Source organism: Echinops telfairi, unplaced genomic scaffold (assembly GCF_000313985.2).
Source record: "Echinops telfairi isolate 266 unplaced genomic scaffold, ASM31398v2 ScPeMD7_2291;HRSCAF=2852, whole genome shotgun sequence".
Lineage (NCBI taxonomy): Eukaryota > Metazoa > Chordata > Mammalia > Afrosoricida > Tenrecidae > Echinops > Echinops telfairi.
Window position 1 is genome coordinate 35,988,862 of NW_022106189.1, and position 16,533 is coordinate 36,005,394.

Here is a 16,533-nt window from a genome sequence, read left to right on the forward strand (position 1 = left end):
AAAGATCTGAAGACCAGAGAAGCCCGCGTTTGTCTGGTTCCTCAATCAGGGACGATTCTCTCCTGAGAAAGTCGAACATCGCCGGGCAGGCAAGGATGGCACATGCCCAGTGCAGCTGCTGGCGAGGTGAGCTTCCTCCCCAGGGGCCCTCGGGTCTGGGAGGGGAGCCCAGTCACGTGGGCTGCCCAAGGGGAGGACAGCCACACACCTGGAGCCCAGGAAGAGGCACAGCCACGCCTGAGCAGCAGGCTCTCACTCCTTCTGTTGTGAGCAGAGGCAGTGTTTGCACAGAGACCTGGAGAGACCAGCAGGCTGCCCTGGCAAGCTGGTCGGGGGGCAGTGGCTCTCATTCCTGACAGGGACTCTTGTTTAGACTGACTCCCGGGGCCAGCCTGTCTTCAAGTAGCTCCGATGGACCCTGGGCGAGGGGGTCTCCTACCATGGAGTGTCCTTCTGGCTCTGCAGGGTAAATGTGCCAACTGATAGGCTGGATCCAGACACTGGGCAGAAAGCACTCTAGAGTGGAGTCAGAGGGTCACTAGTAGCAGTCAAAGTAGCAGCTCTGGTTAGGACTCCTTCAGAGAACATGAAGTTCTTTGGACTAAAGGCAGCACGGGGACCTGTGTGTGTATGGGGGGGGGGGTTGTTTCTCCTCATTTGAAGGTCTGCCCAGTGACCGCTTGAGCACCAATCTGGACAAGAGCGTGTGGCTCTAGGTCAGAGGAGCAGAGTGTGGGATCTGCGGCAGCCACAGGGCTTGGGCCAGCCAAGCGCTGACTAAGTAGCCCGGGATGTACTCTCCATCTGTAAGCGTTTGTGGTTGTGTAAACAGCGGTAGAGAGTGATCCCTTGGCCCAGAACAAAGGGACTCGTTTGTAAATAATGGAATGAAGTAAAGGAAAATGCAGACCAAACCAGTTACTAACAGGAAGACTGTTGGGGCAGCGGGTGTCCCCAGGCCACTCCCAGGTGGAAGTGGGCAGCTTGGCCAGTCTCCCTGGCTCCGAGCCCCTCCAGGCCTGTATCACTGACATCTCAGGAGGCCGGCCCAGTGGTTTGGGGCAATGGTGGAGATGCGGAGGCACCCTTCCTTTCCCTCTCTCAAAATGGATTTTTTTCAAGGGACCCGGTAGGAGGTTGAGTGCCTTGGCACAAGGTATGTCCATGCCTTGGGCATTGGACCCTAACCCTTAGCCCGTAGAGAGGGCAGCTGGGCCAGGTCCACACCCTTTGGCAGGGGACATGCCGCTTGGGCTGTAGCTCTGCCTTGGTGCCCTCTGCTCACCTTTTCAGTGTCCCCGCTGTCCTGTGAGGTTGGAGCACCAGGTCTTCACTTGCAAGCGTGGCCGCAAGGTGGTAGGGGTATGGATGTTTAGGGCCCAGGAGCAGCATGCCAGGTGGTGCCAGTGCTGGCATTGCCTCCACAGGCAGAGCCCACCACCCATTTGGCCAAGAGTGGTCTTATCAGGGCCCCTCCAGGGCATTTGAGACTCAGGAATACCCCTTCTCCAGTAGGACTGCCGTAGGTGCTGAGTGCCCACTACGGCCCCACTTCCCTGGGCTCTGGAGTCATCCTCTTAACGCCCCACTCAACCTCATAGCGGCCATATAGCGTGGAGCCACGCTCAGGAGCTGCTGCTGCTGCTGAACTGTTCACCCCATTGAGTCCTTGGGCTGGCATCTGGCTCCGCATCGCCCCACCACATGTGGTCCATCCCTGGTGACCCGGGGGACAGAGGAGCTGGTTGGTTGATACATGATGGTGGGGCGGCATCAGAGGAATGTGGTCCGGCATAAGGCCCCAGTAATGTGTGCTGCAAAGATGTCCCAGCCACCTCTCCCGGGGAAAAGCCTGTGCATGCCCCGGTGCCCGAGCCGGGGAGTGGGCGTGCAGCGAGCATGGTTAGGAGTGGACTCCCTCCCATCACCTGTTCAGAAGGCGGTGGAGCAAGGCTAGAACACCTGCCTCACATGAAAGGCATCCACGTCCACCCCGTGCTCATGCAGAGAAAGGTGTGTGGATGGTGCTCACAGTGGGTCTGCTGGAAGGGAACCCTGGGACATGGGAGGTAGCACAAGGTGGGGCTTGTGGGCTTGGCAAGTGTCATGTTGATGTGTCTTGGAGGTGGCAGTGGTCCTGTAGGTGAACAGTGATTTCTGTTCACACCGCCTCGGCCTCCCAGCACGGCCTTTTCCTCCAGGGCCCAAGGCCTCTGCAGCCAGCACGGTGTCTTCCTGCCCACCTCTGGCCACAGAGCCCCCAGCCCTGGTGCTGCTTCCCCACCCCCACACACCCCCGACTCATGTGTCCTGCTATATGAGGGACAGATCCATGCGGGGTGCAAAGTGCAGCCTGTTTTCTGTGCCAGGTGTGGGTCAAGTACCTCCGAGTGCCCTTGGGGGTCTCCTCTGTGCCAGTTCAGACGTCTCATCAGCCAGAGCCCCCCTGAACTCCGTCTCAGGAACCCTGACCCCCTCCTGGCCATTGAAGTTCTATTCTCGAGGGTGGGGAGTGGAGGGTGCAAACACAGCTGAGCAAAGCCTAAGGCTCCTGTGAATGGTAGGGGGTAGCCAGCTGCCTGGAGATAAGGGAGGATGGGGCTCCAGGCAGGCCATGGATGCTGGGGACACATGGAAGGGAAGGCCAAGGAGGACAGAGATGACGTCTATCCTGGGATAGGCCGATGGTGCCTCTCCTCAGCCCTTCCCTCCCTGCAGCCTGGGGCCCCCCAGCCCTGAGGAGGGCCGGCTGCACAGCCGCCACCGCAGGCTCCCCGGGGCAGCTCAAGTCCCCAAAAGGCCATTCCCAAGGGGTCTCGACGAACCCAGCCCGGGTATCTGCAACTCCTCAGAATCTGGTGGAACATTTTTGGACAGACGGACGGACAGGCATGTGTGGACACTCACTCTTCCTCCATCCTGTTTGCACCAGAGAGACCCAGAAAAACAAGTCCTCCTCACACTGCTCCCACCCCCACCCCCAGAAACTTTTAAGTATATCAGACACATCGACTGCATTAAACACGATGAATTTTTAAAGCATGAGCTGGCAGGTTACCATGGCTGCCTCTGCCCAGAGGGGCATGCTGCCGAGGGTTGATGGAAATAAATAAAACAGATTTACAGTCCTCAGGCCCGGGGAGCAGAGAGTAGGAAGGAAGAGGAGCGAGGGGGCGGGATGTGCAGTGAAAACTCTAGAACCTTCTGAACTCAGTTAGGAAGGCTGCGCCCTCTCCCACCCTGTTTACTGACCTTGCGAGCACTTTCTCTTTAAATTCCTAAAGGATCCCAGCTGTGGGGCAGGCCTGTGAGGGCAGGGGACCGTGTTCTGCCAGAATGGCTCTGGCTCTGGCTCTGGCTCTGACATGAGGCTGCACTTAGGTTTATTGGCCATGAGGCTCCTGGTGACTTCAACATAAGCATGCGGGCTGCTGCAGAGTGAAGCGAGGCCTGTCCCCCTGAGCTCTGAGCCTCAGAAAGGGTGAAGGGGGCTCCTGGCTAGAGGTTCTGGGAGTGGGCTGTGCAGGAATGCCAGGGCGGGACCAGGAAGGGACCAGGAAGCCAGGGCGGGGTGGGTGGGGGAGAGAAAGCTCCTCCAGTAGACTCCTAATAAGGTCAGCCTGGGCCACTGGTGGTCCTGACCCAGACAACGCAGACGCACAGAGCAGACGGGCAGCATTTGAGAGGGGTGGGCTTTTGCTGAGCGATTGGCCTATCTAAGGCCATCCCTGTGTTGGGTGACCTGCTGATTTGGCCCCATCCTCTGCCTCCCTGGGGTCCTGGAAAGGACCTGCTTCTTTAATGAGCTCTTCGTGTGCAGGATGGGCAAGGCTTCGGAGCTGGGGCTCGCCTGGCCCCCGCCATAGCACCGATGCCAGCAGAGGCTAGGGTAGCCACATCCCCAAGCAAGCAGGGCCAGTAGGACAGGCAGTTGGGCCTCTGTGCCTTTGATGGCCCTGCCCTGCCCTCAGCCGGTACAGGAAAGTGGGATCCAAGGAAGGTGTCTTCCGTCTTCACTGAAGCCATGTGGCAGCCTATGGGCTTCTCGGAGCACCTTATGGCAGGGAGCCCCTGCCCCTGGGAGCCCTGCGGCCTGCCAAGACCTGGGTCAAGACCACACTAGCCTTGCAGTCTCCTGCCAAACCACAACCACCAGCCTCGGACATGACTGGCTAGTAGACCCCTCAATCTAGGCACCAGTGAGGAAGGGCCTTTGCCCATAGCCCCTGAAGCAGGGTTGCAGGTGGGACATCAGCTTGGACCAACTGCCTCTAATGTGGCACCCTTCCTGCGTGACTACATGTCCCTCTTTCTAGTCCCCGTGTGCACGAGCGTGCTCTTTCTTTGTCTTTCACACACACACACAGAACCTGCCTTCCTCTAGCCGCGGAGGCCCCGGTTCCCTCCCCAACCCTCTGCCTTGCACCCCTTCACTTGCCAGGCCACGGTCTGTGACAGATAGCACTTTGACTTCAGTATTTAAAAATACGAGAACCATCCATAGAGGAGCAATGCAGAAGAGAGTCCCGAGTCCTCGCGGACCCCAGACTCTCTGGAGCCACGGAGCGTGGACAAAGCCACAAAACTGGTGCCCTGAGATAATCTTTAAATCGTTTAGAACAAAAGGACAGTTCAGATAAACTAGTGAAGAATGCCTGCCTTGAGCATCATGATCATGTAAGACCTGTCTCAGCATCAGGCTGACGAGAGTGCTGCATCCCTGTGAATGCTGGTGGAGAGTCACCGAGAAGGCCCCGGCGGTGGGGTGGGGGTGAGGGTTGCACAGCCATCAGTGTGACCGAATTGTCCCTGGAGAAAGTGACGAGCTGACGCATGTCTTCCTTTGGTCTCAACAACAAAGTAAGTAGAATATACAGGGGAACGAAGAGTAAACCCAAGCTGCCATCAAGTCAGGTACCACGCGTGGGGACGCCCCGAGGGCATCTCTATTCTGTCACATGGGGCCACTGTGAGTCAGCGTTGACTCCCCGGCAGCCACCAGAGAAAGAAGGACATAAAATCTAAGTGTCCAATTGGCCTTGTTCTCCTTCTTCTCAGTTAGGAAAAAACAGAGCATTATCTGAGGAATATGGTAGCTTTATAGCCTTATCTTTGTATTAAGAACATAACATAAACATACCTACAACAATGAAAAATACAGACACATGTATATGTTCAGGATTCCTAAGGTTGGTGGGGAAATTCCATTCTCTCTCCATTCCGTTCTTCCACCCACTTTTTGAGGCCTCTTCGTTTGTACCTTGCGGGCTCGTGTTTAAGGTTCGCAAGCTGGCTTCTATTATTGTTGTCATCTTGAGAGCCAGTCAGGCAGCCAGCTCAGCAGAGAAGGGATGAGGCAGCAGCCCTGAGAGGCAGCCATCTGCTGGGCCCCCACGGCCCAATCCAACCTTCTGGGGTTGAGTCTCCCATTCTGCCTCCCCCATCAGTCGGGTGACTCAGGGCAACACCTTGTGGGGTGTCTGGTGCCCTGTGTTGTCTTCCAGGGCAGCTCGGGTGCAGGAAGCCCCTGAGGTGCACTGGCTGCCCTTGGCAGGGAGGGGAGGGACTGGCCTGGTGGGTGATAGCACTAGGCACTGGTGGTGGTGGTGCCATCCGGTTGGTCCCCACCCATAGGGACCTCATGCCCAACCTAACAAAAGGCTGCCCAGTCCTGTCCATCCTCCCACAACTGTCCCTCTGTTTGAGCTCATACTAGGCTCCACTGAAGGAGCCTGCCCACAAGGGCAGCAGTATCCGGGGCCTGTCCCCACAGGGCCTGAGCGCCATGGTCTGAGGGATACAGGCTGAGGCCGGCCACCCTCCCCGCCACTTTCCAGCTGCATCTGTGGGAGAGACCAGGAGTGCACCACTCAGATGGCCCCTGTTAGAAAGGACCCCGGGGTTGAACCAAGGCGAGGCCGACTGGCTAGAAGGAGCTAGCCGGTGCAGTCGGATCCCTGGAGCAGGACAGGGCATTCCAGGTGAGGGAGCAGCCAGCAGCCCCTGGGAGAAGGGCTGGGAAGCTGAAAGTTGAGGGCCCCGAAGCCAGGGCTGCCACCGAGTCTTGTAGGCCCGGGAGGAGTGTCCTTTTAGCTGAGACCCAGTGGGAAGCCATTGGAGAAGTCTGGGGGTGTGGCGTGGCAGAGAAAGCACTTGTCTGTGAACTGAGAGGTCAGAGGTTCAACCCCACTGGCCACTCTGAGGGGGACAAGGATGTATAGCTTTGGGAACCCATGGCTCATGCTCTCGGTGGCTCTGAGACAGCCGGAGACCATCTGGGTGCGCTTAGGACGCTGGTGGGAGCCACAGGGCCCTGAAACCGGTTGGGAGGCTCTCAGAAAGCGGAGTGGCTGTGGGTCCAGGACAGTGCTGCTTTCATGGCCTCGGGCAGCCAAGTGGCCCTGTTCTTAACATGGGGACACTCACGTGTGGACTAGTGACACTGGACATGCCTGTTGGACAGGCTGACAGAGATGGCCCCTGGGTGGGCTGACTCCTCGGAGCTCAGAGGAGGCACAGTTGGAGACAGGAGGGAAGCCCTTGTGACCCCTGGTCAGCATTCCCAGGGGCCTGGGGTACCAGGATGCCTTGGCATCCCCAATCCCACCCCTTGTGTCCCCAGCACCCACCCTTCCTGCCGCCCTCTGATTGCTCCCCATGGACAGCGCTGCCTGGCAGCAGCTCAGCTGTCGGCCTCTGTCATGGAGACGGGTGGCAGCTGCAAGCGACGGGCACTTGTGGCCATTTGTCAGAAGGCTTCCTCCCTCCCTGTGCTCATGGCCCCACAGACAGGGCTCATCCTGGTGTGGGGGGGAGGGGGACGGGGACAGGAAGCACCACCACCTCTGACCTTGGGCTGAGCTCAGCAGCCTGGGTTCTCATCTCATGGGGGAGGAAAGGGGTGATACCATCTACCAAATGCCTGGCAGGCCGAGAGAGCCCCAGTGCAGAGGGGTGAAGGGGTCTGGAGGCCTTCACGGGAGTCAGGCCATAGGGAGCCCCAGGGAGAGACCCCTGGGAGGTGAGCCTCAGCCTTGTCCCAGTGTCCACCCCAGCCCGGGCCCTGTTTTCAGGGCTCAGGGGAGGGTTTCTTGCCCCAGCTGGCTGGTTCCCGCTGGGCCTGAGCTGGAGACGGCCTGCCCACTGTTTGTGCTTTGCGGTTTGGCCCTTTCACCACCACATGCTCCCACCCGACCCCAGGGGAAGCAGGAAGCTCGTCCCTGGTAGTGTGGAGTGCTGTGCAAGTTCAGTGACCGAGGGGTCGGGTCTCAGACTGACGAGGCTGGGGCTGTTCACACAAGCCCCCTAGTCCCAAGGCATGCTGGGGTGGGGGCAAGCCAGGACACAGGGTGGCATGCCCACCCCGGTCTGCCTCAATCTCAGGACCCCAGATAGGAAGTCACAGCCAAGGAGCCTGTCCTGGAAATGGAGACCCTCTTGTCACTGGTGCTGTCCCCCTGCCCCTGGGGACCTGCTCCCTGGGCTCCTCTTCCACAACCCCATTTCTCCTTCCCCAACTCACTAGAGGAGACCATGGAAAGGAGGTACAACTGAGGGAGTCCCCACAACTGGGCACTCATTCTGACCCCCTCCGACCTTGGTCACTTAACCCTCTCAGCTGGAGTCTCCATGAACCCCATCTCTGGCCGCCTCCTTCAGCCTGGTCCACAGCTTCACGCCCCACCCCACCCCTGCCACACCAGGACCCAGGACAGAGCAGCCCCGCCTCGGGCTCCCATGGAGGCAAAATCCGTTTTCTGCCTGTAGGATTCTGGACCAGCGGGGTGGACTGGGCAGTTAGGCCTCCCACCGGGGCTCTGGAAAGAGTGGCTTCCCCCGAACCTGGCACAGGGACAGACTCTAACCCCGCTGGGACTCTTCCAGGCAGCTGTGCCTCCTGCTGAATGCAGAGAACATCTTCCACTCGATGGCAGACATCCTGCTACGGGAGGAGGACCTCAAGTTTGCCTCGACCATGGTCCACACCCTCAACACCATCCTGCTGACCTCCACGGAGCTCTTCCAGCTGCGCAACCAGCTCAAGGACCTGAGGACCCTGGTATGCGGAACCTCGGCGAGCCAGGTCCCCGCAGTGGCAGCCCACCCTGGGCCGCAGCAGGCCTGGGGTGCCAGCTCCAGCCCTGTGAGGGCCCACTCCTACCCCGTTCCCTCCCTCATTCCCTCCCTGGGCATTGCTGCCTCTCAGAACTTTACCTGGCCTCCTCACCCACAGTCAGACACAGAAGCCAGGTGTCACATAAGCCTTGTCCATGGGGCAGGATGCGGAGGTACAGGCTGAGGGCTTCCATGGGCCAGCAGGGGGGCGGGCTGGGACGAACCCCTGGCCCCTGAGGTCCCATCCCTCTGCCCATACCACCTCAGCCCTGAAGGCCTGGCCTCCCCTCCCTGCTCACGTGGACCTGCCAGCCTGTGTCTGGCCGTCCGGGGCCTAGAGGGGGGGAACCTCCCAGGCCACAAGCCCTGCCTCTTTCCTGTGGTTCTTTCCAGGCGCTCAGCTCACAGAGGCCGGAAGACTTGCCCTCAAGGACAGGGGCTCCCCCTGGTCCGGGCTCTGCTCCTGGGCTGGTTCCCAAAGTCAAGGTGGGCTGAGGAGAGGGCATGGCAGGACACAGTCAGAGAGCCTGGCCCCCCAGACAGTTTCTTCCCGACGCAGCGCCTCCCTCCCTCCCGACCTCGAACTGGACTGTAGGGTTCTGGAAAGGACGGTGGTTTTGCCGAGCGCTCCCTCCTGCCTGCCGGCTTTGCACACGGGGCTGTGATGACAGGGTCTGGTGAGGCCCTGTCAGCATTTCCTCTGAGAGCTCACGCCCAGCTGGGCTGCCAACATCGCCGCCAAGTTGGCTGAGCAAGGCTCCCAACCCCACTCACAAGGGCCCCTGTCCTCGGGCCCCAACCCACCGCTCCGCAGGGCCCCTGAGCAGCAGCAGCCTGCTGAGACCCTCCATGTCTCCCCACCCCCCTCAGGAGAGCCAGAGCCTGTTCTGCTGCCTGTACCGCTCCTGGTGCCACAACCCAGTCACCACGGTGTCCCTCTGCTTCCTCACCCAGAACTACCGGCACGCCTATGACCTCATCCAGAAGTTGTATCCTTCTCGTCGACTGTCCTGCAGCCCAGGTGCTGCCTGCACCCCTGCCTCTGGCTCCAGGGCTGACGTGCTGTGGCTGGGGGTGGGGGGTGGGGGGGGGCAGTGTGCAGGTGTATTTGGGGTTACCGTTTGTGGCAGAGTGGGTTACGCTGCTAATTGCAATGTCAGTAGTGCAAGCCACCACCCCCAGTCATTTGAGGGGTGGTGGGGGAAGATGAGACTTTCTGCTCCTGTTAAGATTTGTAGCTTTGGAAACTCCCCCAGGGCAGTTCTACCCAGTCCAGTCTTGTAGGGTCACTATGAGCCAGAATCGATTAGGGGACAGTGACTTTCTTTGAGTTGGCATAAAGTGGGGGCTGGGGTGGGGGCACCTCATAGAGGGAAGCTGGCTCTTGTACCAGGCCCAGTGATGGGGTGGGTGGGACCAGGAGGAGCAAGGCATGGTTCTCATCTTGCAGGACACCTCTGTCAAGGGGACAGGTGCCTCAGGGGAAAGCAGTGGACCCAGGTGATGCAGTAGCAACCAGGCCTGCAGACAGCAAGGCTGAGTCCCGACAGATGGAAGAGCCAGGTTCACTGTGGAGGCAGCCTCACAGGCTCCAGCGACCTTCAGGGCCCACAGGGTCAGAGCCCAGCAGGCTCTTTCTTTCCATGGCTACATCCATCAGGCCAGCTCCCCAGGCCTGGTCCTGACAATGGCGGGAGCAGGCGGCCCAGTCCAGCCTCATTGTCCCCGCCTGGCTGCTGAGCTGTGATAAGAGTGAGGCCCTTGCCCCCGAGGCGGGAGCAGAGGAGCTTGCCGGAGTGGAGCGGAACCAGCTCAGGGCAGGAGAGGAGAGAAGTGTGCCCATTGTATGCAGAATCCTGCTCCGCCTGAGCCAGCCTACAGAGCACTCTGTACACCGGGAGCCAGCAGAGAGGGGCTCTGTGCCCCACTCTCCCAGCGCTCCTCTCCCCTTCCTCCCCAGCAGGGCTACGGGCCACAGAGGCTGAGATCCAGCCCAGGCTCTCTCCATCAAGCCCCCTCCCTGACCAAAGTTCAATTTCCTTGACCACACCACCAGCGGGGACCTGGAGGTGACCGTGGATTTTCTCACGGAGGTGGACAAGCTGGTGCAGCTGATCGAGTGCCCCATCTTTACATGTAAGAGGCCTCTGACTGCATGGGCCCAGCACAGGGAGACCGACAGCACCCACTCCAAGGCTGGGGGGTGGGGGGTAGCAGCCAAGTCACCCTGGATGCTTCTGGAATGTCCAGGACGAGAAGACTTAGGACCAGGGCTCGAAGGGTTGCCTCAGAGCCTGGTCTGCTGGGCTGGACGTCAGACCCAGTGCAGGTGATCGGCAGTCCCCACCAGGCAGGCTGCCCCACCACCCCTCCAAAGCACACTGCCCCTGCCCTGGCACCCAGAGCCTACCTACAGGTGCTCCGTGTACCAAGAACCGCGCCATCTCCTCTCTGAAAGACAGCTCTGCAGCTGATGGGAGCTGCCCAGTTAGTAACACTCGGCAGAATGTGCAAGAAGCAACAGCTCAGGGCACCTCGGCACGCGGGATGCCTGCTCCCCCCATCCTCTGACAGGTGTGTTTACACGTGGCACAGGAGGGAGGCCAGCTGGGGACTGCCTGCCAGTCACCCAGGTGTGGCCTCGGCCATGAAATAGAAGCCCAAAGCAAGGCCAGAGACTGAGGTCCGCCCCACCCCCCCACATCAACAGTTAGTGTCTGCTCGGTGACAGGTGTCTTAGAGGCAGAAGAGCAGGACAGTGACCCTGTCTCCTAGCAGAGTGCATCAAAGCCTGCTGGGCCCCTGGGCTGACATCTCCCTCCCTTGAGCCCAGGACGTGAGGGTACAGTGGCCAGAGCAGAGTGAACCAGCCCTTCACTCATCTAAAACTTGTCCAGATGAGGGGGGGTTGTCTCCCCAAAAAGGGTACCTTGGACTGGCCCAGAAACACAAGAAGCCAGCGATGGCCCTGCAGGTGCTCCTAGGCAAGAGACCACGTCACTTCAGCGACAGCCACACCACACCTGGGACACAACTGTTCAAGGGCTCGGGTTGGGAACCACCCAACTACCCAGGCCTGACTGTCCCAGTGGAAACATGAACTTGTTTGGGTCCAGTCGCCCCCAGGTCAAAGCCAGCCCCAGTGGGCCCAAGCAAAGACCAGAGTCGAGTTGAGCTAGCTTCTGAGTGGGGCTTCAGACCCCTGAGCTGTACCCACACACCCTCCATCCTGCCTCTGAAAGGACCCTAATCTACTCTCTCCAGTTCCCAGGGCCGGCACGTGCCAAGCAGATGGAATTTGTTCCACCACCAGCCCCGAGCCCTCTCCTGAGGAAGCAGCTTAGCACAGGAGGAGGGAGTGGGGGTCACCGGGCCAAGGTGGCCGTTGGCAAAGCCAGGCAAACAAGCAAGTGGGCAGGCAGAGAGAGGGGATTGTGTGGAAATACCTAGGAGGGCAGGACAGCCTTGTCCAGTGTAAAGAAGCCCCAAGCCCACTGCTGGGCTGGGTCCTCAGGCTCTGGATGCCCAGCACAGGGCAGGGTGCAGGACAGGCCTGCCCTGACCCTGCCCTCTGCCCTGCCGCAGACTTGCGCCTGCAGCTGCTGGACGTGAAGAACCACCCGTACCTGATCAAGGCCCTGTACGGCCTGCTCATGCTGCTGCCCCAGAGCAGCGCCTTCCAGCTGCTCTCTCACCGGCTCCAGTGTGTGCCCAAGCCCGAGCTGCTGCAGACCGAGTGAGTGCGCCCACCCCAGCTAAGCTGGAGGACTCTGGGAGGATGTGCGAGGTGGCAGCAGTCCTTTCTCCAAGCAGGACGGAAATGAGCAGGCCAGGGTTTATCTGGACATCAGAAGGCATCCTGAAGGAGTTACCCAGAAAGAGCCCCAGAGGGGGAGGCTCTGTTCCAGCTCAGAGGGGGACTTGGGCTGCAGACAGGTGTGAGAACAGGGAGGGCCAGACAGCCCCCACCCTACCCTAAACATGGCTGATGTACCTGGTACATGGAGAGATCCCTCTGCCCTAAGCTCTAGCCCTGGGGGAATGGGTCCCGGGCTACCTCTGCCCAGAGGCCCAGTGGGGCGGCATCTGCCCAGGAGGGCTTCAACCCTTGGGGCTGGGGGTCAAGACTCCCACCCCAAACAAAGCCCCTGCTGGCCCAGGCCTGAGAGCCTGCTGAGCTGTGTCTATATTTGGTAACCCTTGGAGGCTCTGCCTCATCCACAGGCATTTGGCATCCGAGATGGAAAATTTCACTTGTCAGGTCGCCATGGAAACAAGCAGAGCCACGGAGAAGATTTACGCTGAATGGAGAGCGCCCAGCTTGCATCAGATGCCCTGGGTGTCTAGAATTCCCTCCCCGGCTGCGAAAACCACACAGCAGGCCTGGCGCCGGGCTCCAGTGAGAGGCCTCTGGCGTTGGCCCTGGCGAATGCAGGCAGCTCTGGGGGCCGCCTCACAGACCACTTGACTGCAGTTCTCCTGTGCCTCCCCCTAACCCCCACCCCCTTACTGCCTGACACTCACCTAGCCTCCCCAGAGACAGGTGCGGCCACTGGTGGGTCCTCTGTTCCTCTGCACCAATCCCAGCTCCTGCCCTCCCTCCCTCCCCTTCCTGAGACATGCTCCAGGACTCCAGCTGACCCCAAGGCCATCCACTCCCAGCTCCCCAGAGGGGGTAGCCAGAGGAGCAGGGAGGCAGTGCAGCTCTTGAGACCTGGCTCGGACTCTGCCATCCCCAGCCTTTGCTGTAGGGGTTTGAGGCAGCAGCCACCAGAGCCCAGTCTGACTTCTGGGGGCAACTCCTTGACCACATGAGGGCCATGACTGCCCTTAGTTCAGTGTTGTGCCCCTTCTTGTGTGGGGTGGGCCGTGTGTTAGCTAAGGACCTCAGGAGGCTTCCAGGCTGTGAGAGCCTCTTAGATGTAGGCCTATGACAAGTGAGCCCACCACCCCCAGCAGACTCTTGGGGTCTGATACTCTGATGGCCTCATCAGAGTATAAAGGCCACCGAGTTTGAGGGTCGTTGCCTACGACCTGGGGTCATGGGAAGTAACGCCTGAGAGGCAGGCTGCAGTGCCCTAAAGGAGTGGGCCTGTGGGCGATGGCCCTTCCAAGCCAAAGGCCTCAGAGTCCTATCCCCCAGGAGTGTCGGATCTGAGCAGGACTGAGTCTGGAAATGGAAGGAGGGGTCCATCTGACAGGCCCCCTGCGTGCTTCCATTGCTGTCAGCCAGGCTCTGGGAGCTGGCAGTGAGTGGCACACAAAGGGGCCACCTCCTGGCACTCCCCAGGAGAGCTGGGGCAGTGAAGGTTCTCTCCAGATCCTCCTTGGTCAGGGCTGTGGCACCAACTGCTGACCTCATACCACCCCAAATCATCAGGCAGTGCACTTTGGGTGAGGCTGGTGCTTGAACTTTGCCCAGCATCCAAGGCCCTAGCAAAGACCTGGAGGCCTGGGACCAGAGAGGTGCAGGCTGGGAACAACTGGCTAGGGTCAGGTTGCAGGGTTGGGGCAGAGGGGCATGGCACACACCCTGGGGAGGGGCTGAGGCCAGACGGCCCTGGGAGGAGCAGGCAGCTGGGCAGCAGCATTGGGTTGCCTGACAGGCCTGGAGCTGGGAATAGCTGTGGGGGGGGGTCTTCACACCCCCCCTCCCCCCTCACTGGATGTATGCAAGGCGTCAGCAGGCCCTCAGCTTCCAGAGCACTCCTGAGGGCCATCACCTCAGTGAAGCAGGAGGGAGGGAAGCCCGCATCAGTCTAGGGGCAGGTGTGTGGGCGGGGTGGCAGGAGAGAGCCTTTGGGGGCTGGTTCTGGAAGCCCTGGTCTACATTGTGGTCTCCAGTCACCCCTCTGTCCCAGGCTGGCGGTCAGTGGAGAACTTGGGTGGCCCTGAGCCTGAGGCCGCACCCATCCTGAACCAGAGAGGAAGGTTGCCCTACCTCCCTGCTCAGCTGCCCCCACCCCCAGGAACACCTCTCCCCTCCCTTCCTCTGCTTCCTGGGAGAAGGCCTGCCCATCAGCAGTACCACTATCTGGTCGCAGGAGCCCAGGTATCTCCTTGGCTCTGCCACCCATTGCCCAGCATCGCCCTGGAAACCCAGCGTTCTTGGTTTGCCAGGAGGGTGCAGCGCTGGGATGGAGACAGGACAGGCTCACAGGCACGCAGCATCCAGTGCCCCATTACCCCTCCTTGGACCAGGGTTGCTAGCCCCATGTGTCCCTTTGCCTCCGCAAACCCAGGCTGCTCTCAGGACTCCTTGCTGATTATGCCTGGGCCATCGGGTGGTGCCCCGCCCCAGGGGAGCTGAAAGCAGGGGGGCCCACGTAAAGATGGGGAGGACCTCCAGTCTCCAAGTGGGCATCCGGTCATGGGAGGGCTTCCCAGTGGCTGCTCACGGGCACCTGGCTGGCTCTGACCCCTGTTTGGCAGAGCCCAGACCAGCTCATTGCTGAGCTTCTGTCTGGCTGCCAATAAGCCCAACTCAGGGCCGGGTGGATGCCACCAGGTGACCTGGCATCAGGCTGAGTTCATGCATCCTCATAGCCACCCCATGAAGGGGGTCCCTGTAGTTGCCCCCTCTCCAGCCTGACAGCCAGGACGTGGCAGGTTGGGGAGGGTTGGGTCCAGGGCTGTCTGCACAAGCTCACACTGATGTAGTTCCCTTTGGGATCTCAAAGGGCTCAAGTCTCAGAGTAACTGAGTGACCCAGCCAGGCTCAAGGGCTGGAAGTGGGTGCTGCCCACGCAGCTTGGGTTTCAGACCGTGGAGGGAGAACAGACCAGTTCATGTGATGTTCAACCAGAATGGGGAGGCACCCTACAGAGAGCTGGGTTTGAGGGGTGGTGTGGGGGGCAGCGGGCTGGTACACAGAGCAACTGGGCAGGGTGATGGGAGCTAGAGGGGGAGCAGCGGACAGCGAGGAACAGAGAAGCACTGTGGGGCCCAGGCCCCCAGCACTCAAAACCAGATGCCCCACCCAGAGAAAGGGCCTGCTGCCACCTCCCCCTTCTCCCCAGACCCCGTTCCAGGCCCCAGCTGGCTTCCTGGATGGCTGCTAGCCCTGGCTTGCACCCCAAAGGGAGCTGCTGGTAAACAGGAAATGCTTCCCAATGCAAGGCCTGCTCTGGGCACTGTCACCAAACCCACAGGCTGCCAGGGAGCAGCGGTATACCAACTGGCGGGGTGTTCATGGGGCTCCCCAACTCTGGGCTGCAGGGGCTGTCCAGAAAGGTGGCCTCAGACAGATTGCCTCCGAGGCTGAGCCCCAGGCCCCGCTGCCCTCCCTATTGCCAGGCAAAGTGGTCTGGGGTACCACCTCCCCAGCGCCGTGGTGATGAGACACTGACCACGAGTCCTTCCACTCCCCCTCCCCCTCCCCAGGGACGGTCTGAAGACAGCCCCCAATTCCCAGAGAGCCAGCGCTCCCAACATCGACTACGCAGAGCTGCTGCAGCACTTTGAGAAGGTTCAGAACAAGCACCTGGAAGTGAAGCACCAGCGGAGTGGGCGTGGGGACCACCTGGACCGCAGGATCCTCCTCTGACAGCTCGCATGACAGAGGGACTGCGGGGTGGGGCCTGAGACACTCTCCAAGGAGCAGCCTCTCAGGGGCAGGGCAGCATCTGCCCAGTAGCCGGTGGAGGACAGAGGCCCCTCAGCTCAGCTCCCCAGCTGGGCCCCAAGCACTGAGGACTGGTTTCCCTCAGCTGTTGCCCAGCCTGGAATCAGTCTCTACTACCCTCTTGTGAAAGCGTGCCCACCCCAGCCTACCAGAGCCCACTTCCACTCCTGTGTGTGAACCTCAGCGTCTGAGCACACAGGTGTCCACGCCAGGGCCAGCCCAGAGCATTCCCACCCCAATAAAAAAATTACAGCAAACCCTCACCCTGCTGCCTGCTTGCTCCTTCCCCAGGGTGCCCAGGCCTGGTCTCTTGTTCCAGAGACCCAGTCTCCAAGGCGGGCTGGCCTTGGACACTGGCCATCTAAGATGGCACTTTATGTCTGAAGAGCATCCAACAGTGACTTCCCTGGCCTGTGACCTTGAACCTGCCTTCCCTCAGTGCCAATTCCCACCTCCCCATCCTAGGCAGTTGGACAGCTCCCCTTGTGAAGCCTTCAGGAGTGGCCCAGCCCTGGGGAGGGCACCCAGGCCAGCTCCGATCAAACCCTTGGTTTGGCCCCCATGAGCTCCCCACGCTCCCACCTCAGACACAAACTCCGGGCTTTGGGAAGCTCCTGTTTGGCCTCCCATGGAGTTCTGGGGTGCCCCACGGACAGGGAGAGGGGACGCCAGCCTGCTTTTCTCCAGAGTTGCAGCCTCATAATGTCCTTTGAGAGTCCCCAGAACAATGTGTAGACCGTGACACACACAGTACTCTGCGATAGCGACCTCTGCACTGTGGGTTTGCCCACGGG

General features: G+C 60.4%; 1 protein-coding gene across 3 annotated transcripts in view; it reads left to right on the forward strand.

Annotated features, from left to right (window-relative positions):
• VAC14 (VAC14 component of PIKFYVE complex) overlaps positions 1-16,002 on the forward strand; it is a 91,564-nt gene extending 75,562 nt beyond the window's left edge. The window contains exons 15-19 of one of the 3 annotated variants that reach the window (XM_004704558.2): positions 7,885-8,059; positions 8,986-9,104; positions 10,172-10,251; positions 11,701-11,851; positions 15,499-16,002. In XM_004704558.2, coding sequence (XP_004704615.1) covers positions 7,885-8,059; positions 8,986-9,104; positions 10,172-10,251; positions 11,701-11,851; positions 15,499-15,661 — 688 coding nt within the window. In that variant the 3' untranslated portion in view covers positions 15,662-16,002. The remainder of the gene's footprint in view (positions 1-7,884; positions 8,060-8,985; positions 9,105-10,171; positions 10,252-11,700; positions 11,852-15,498) is intronic. The other 2 variants (XM_045293718.1, XM_045293719.1) reach the window with 2 other exon arrangements.
• Positions 16,003-16,533: the final 531 nt, after the last annotated feature.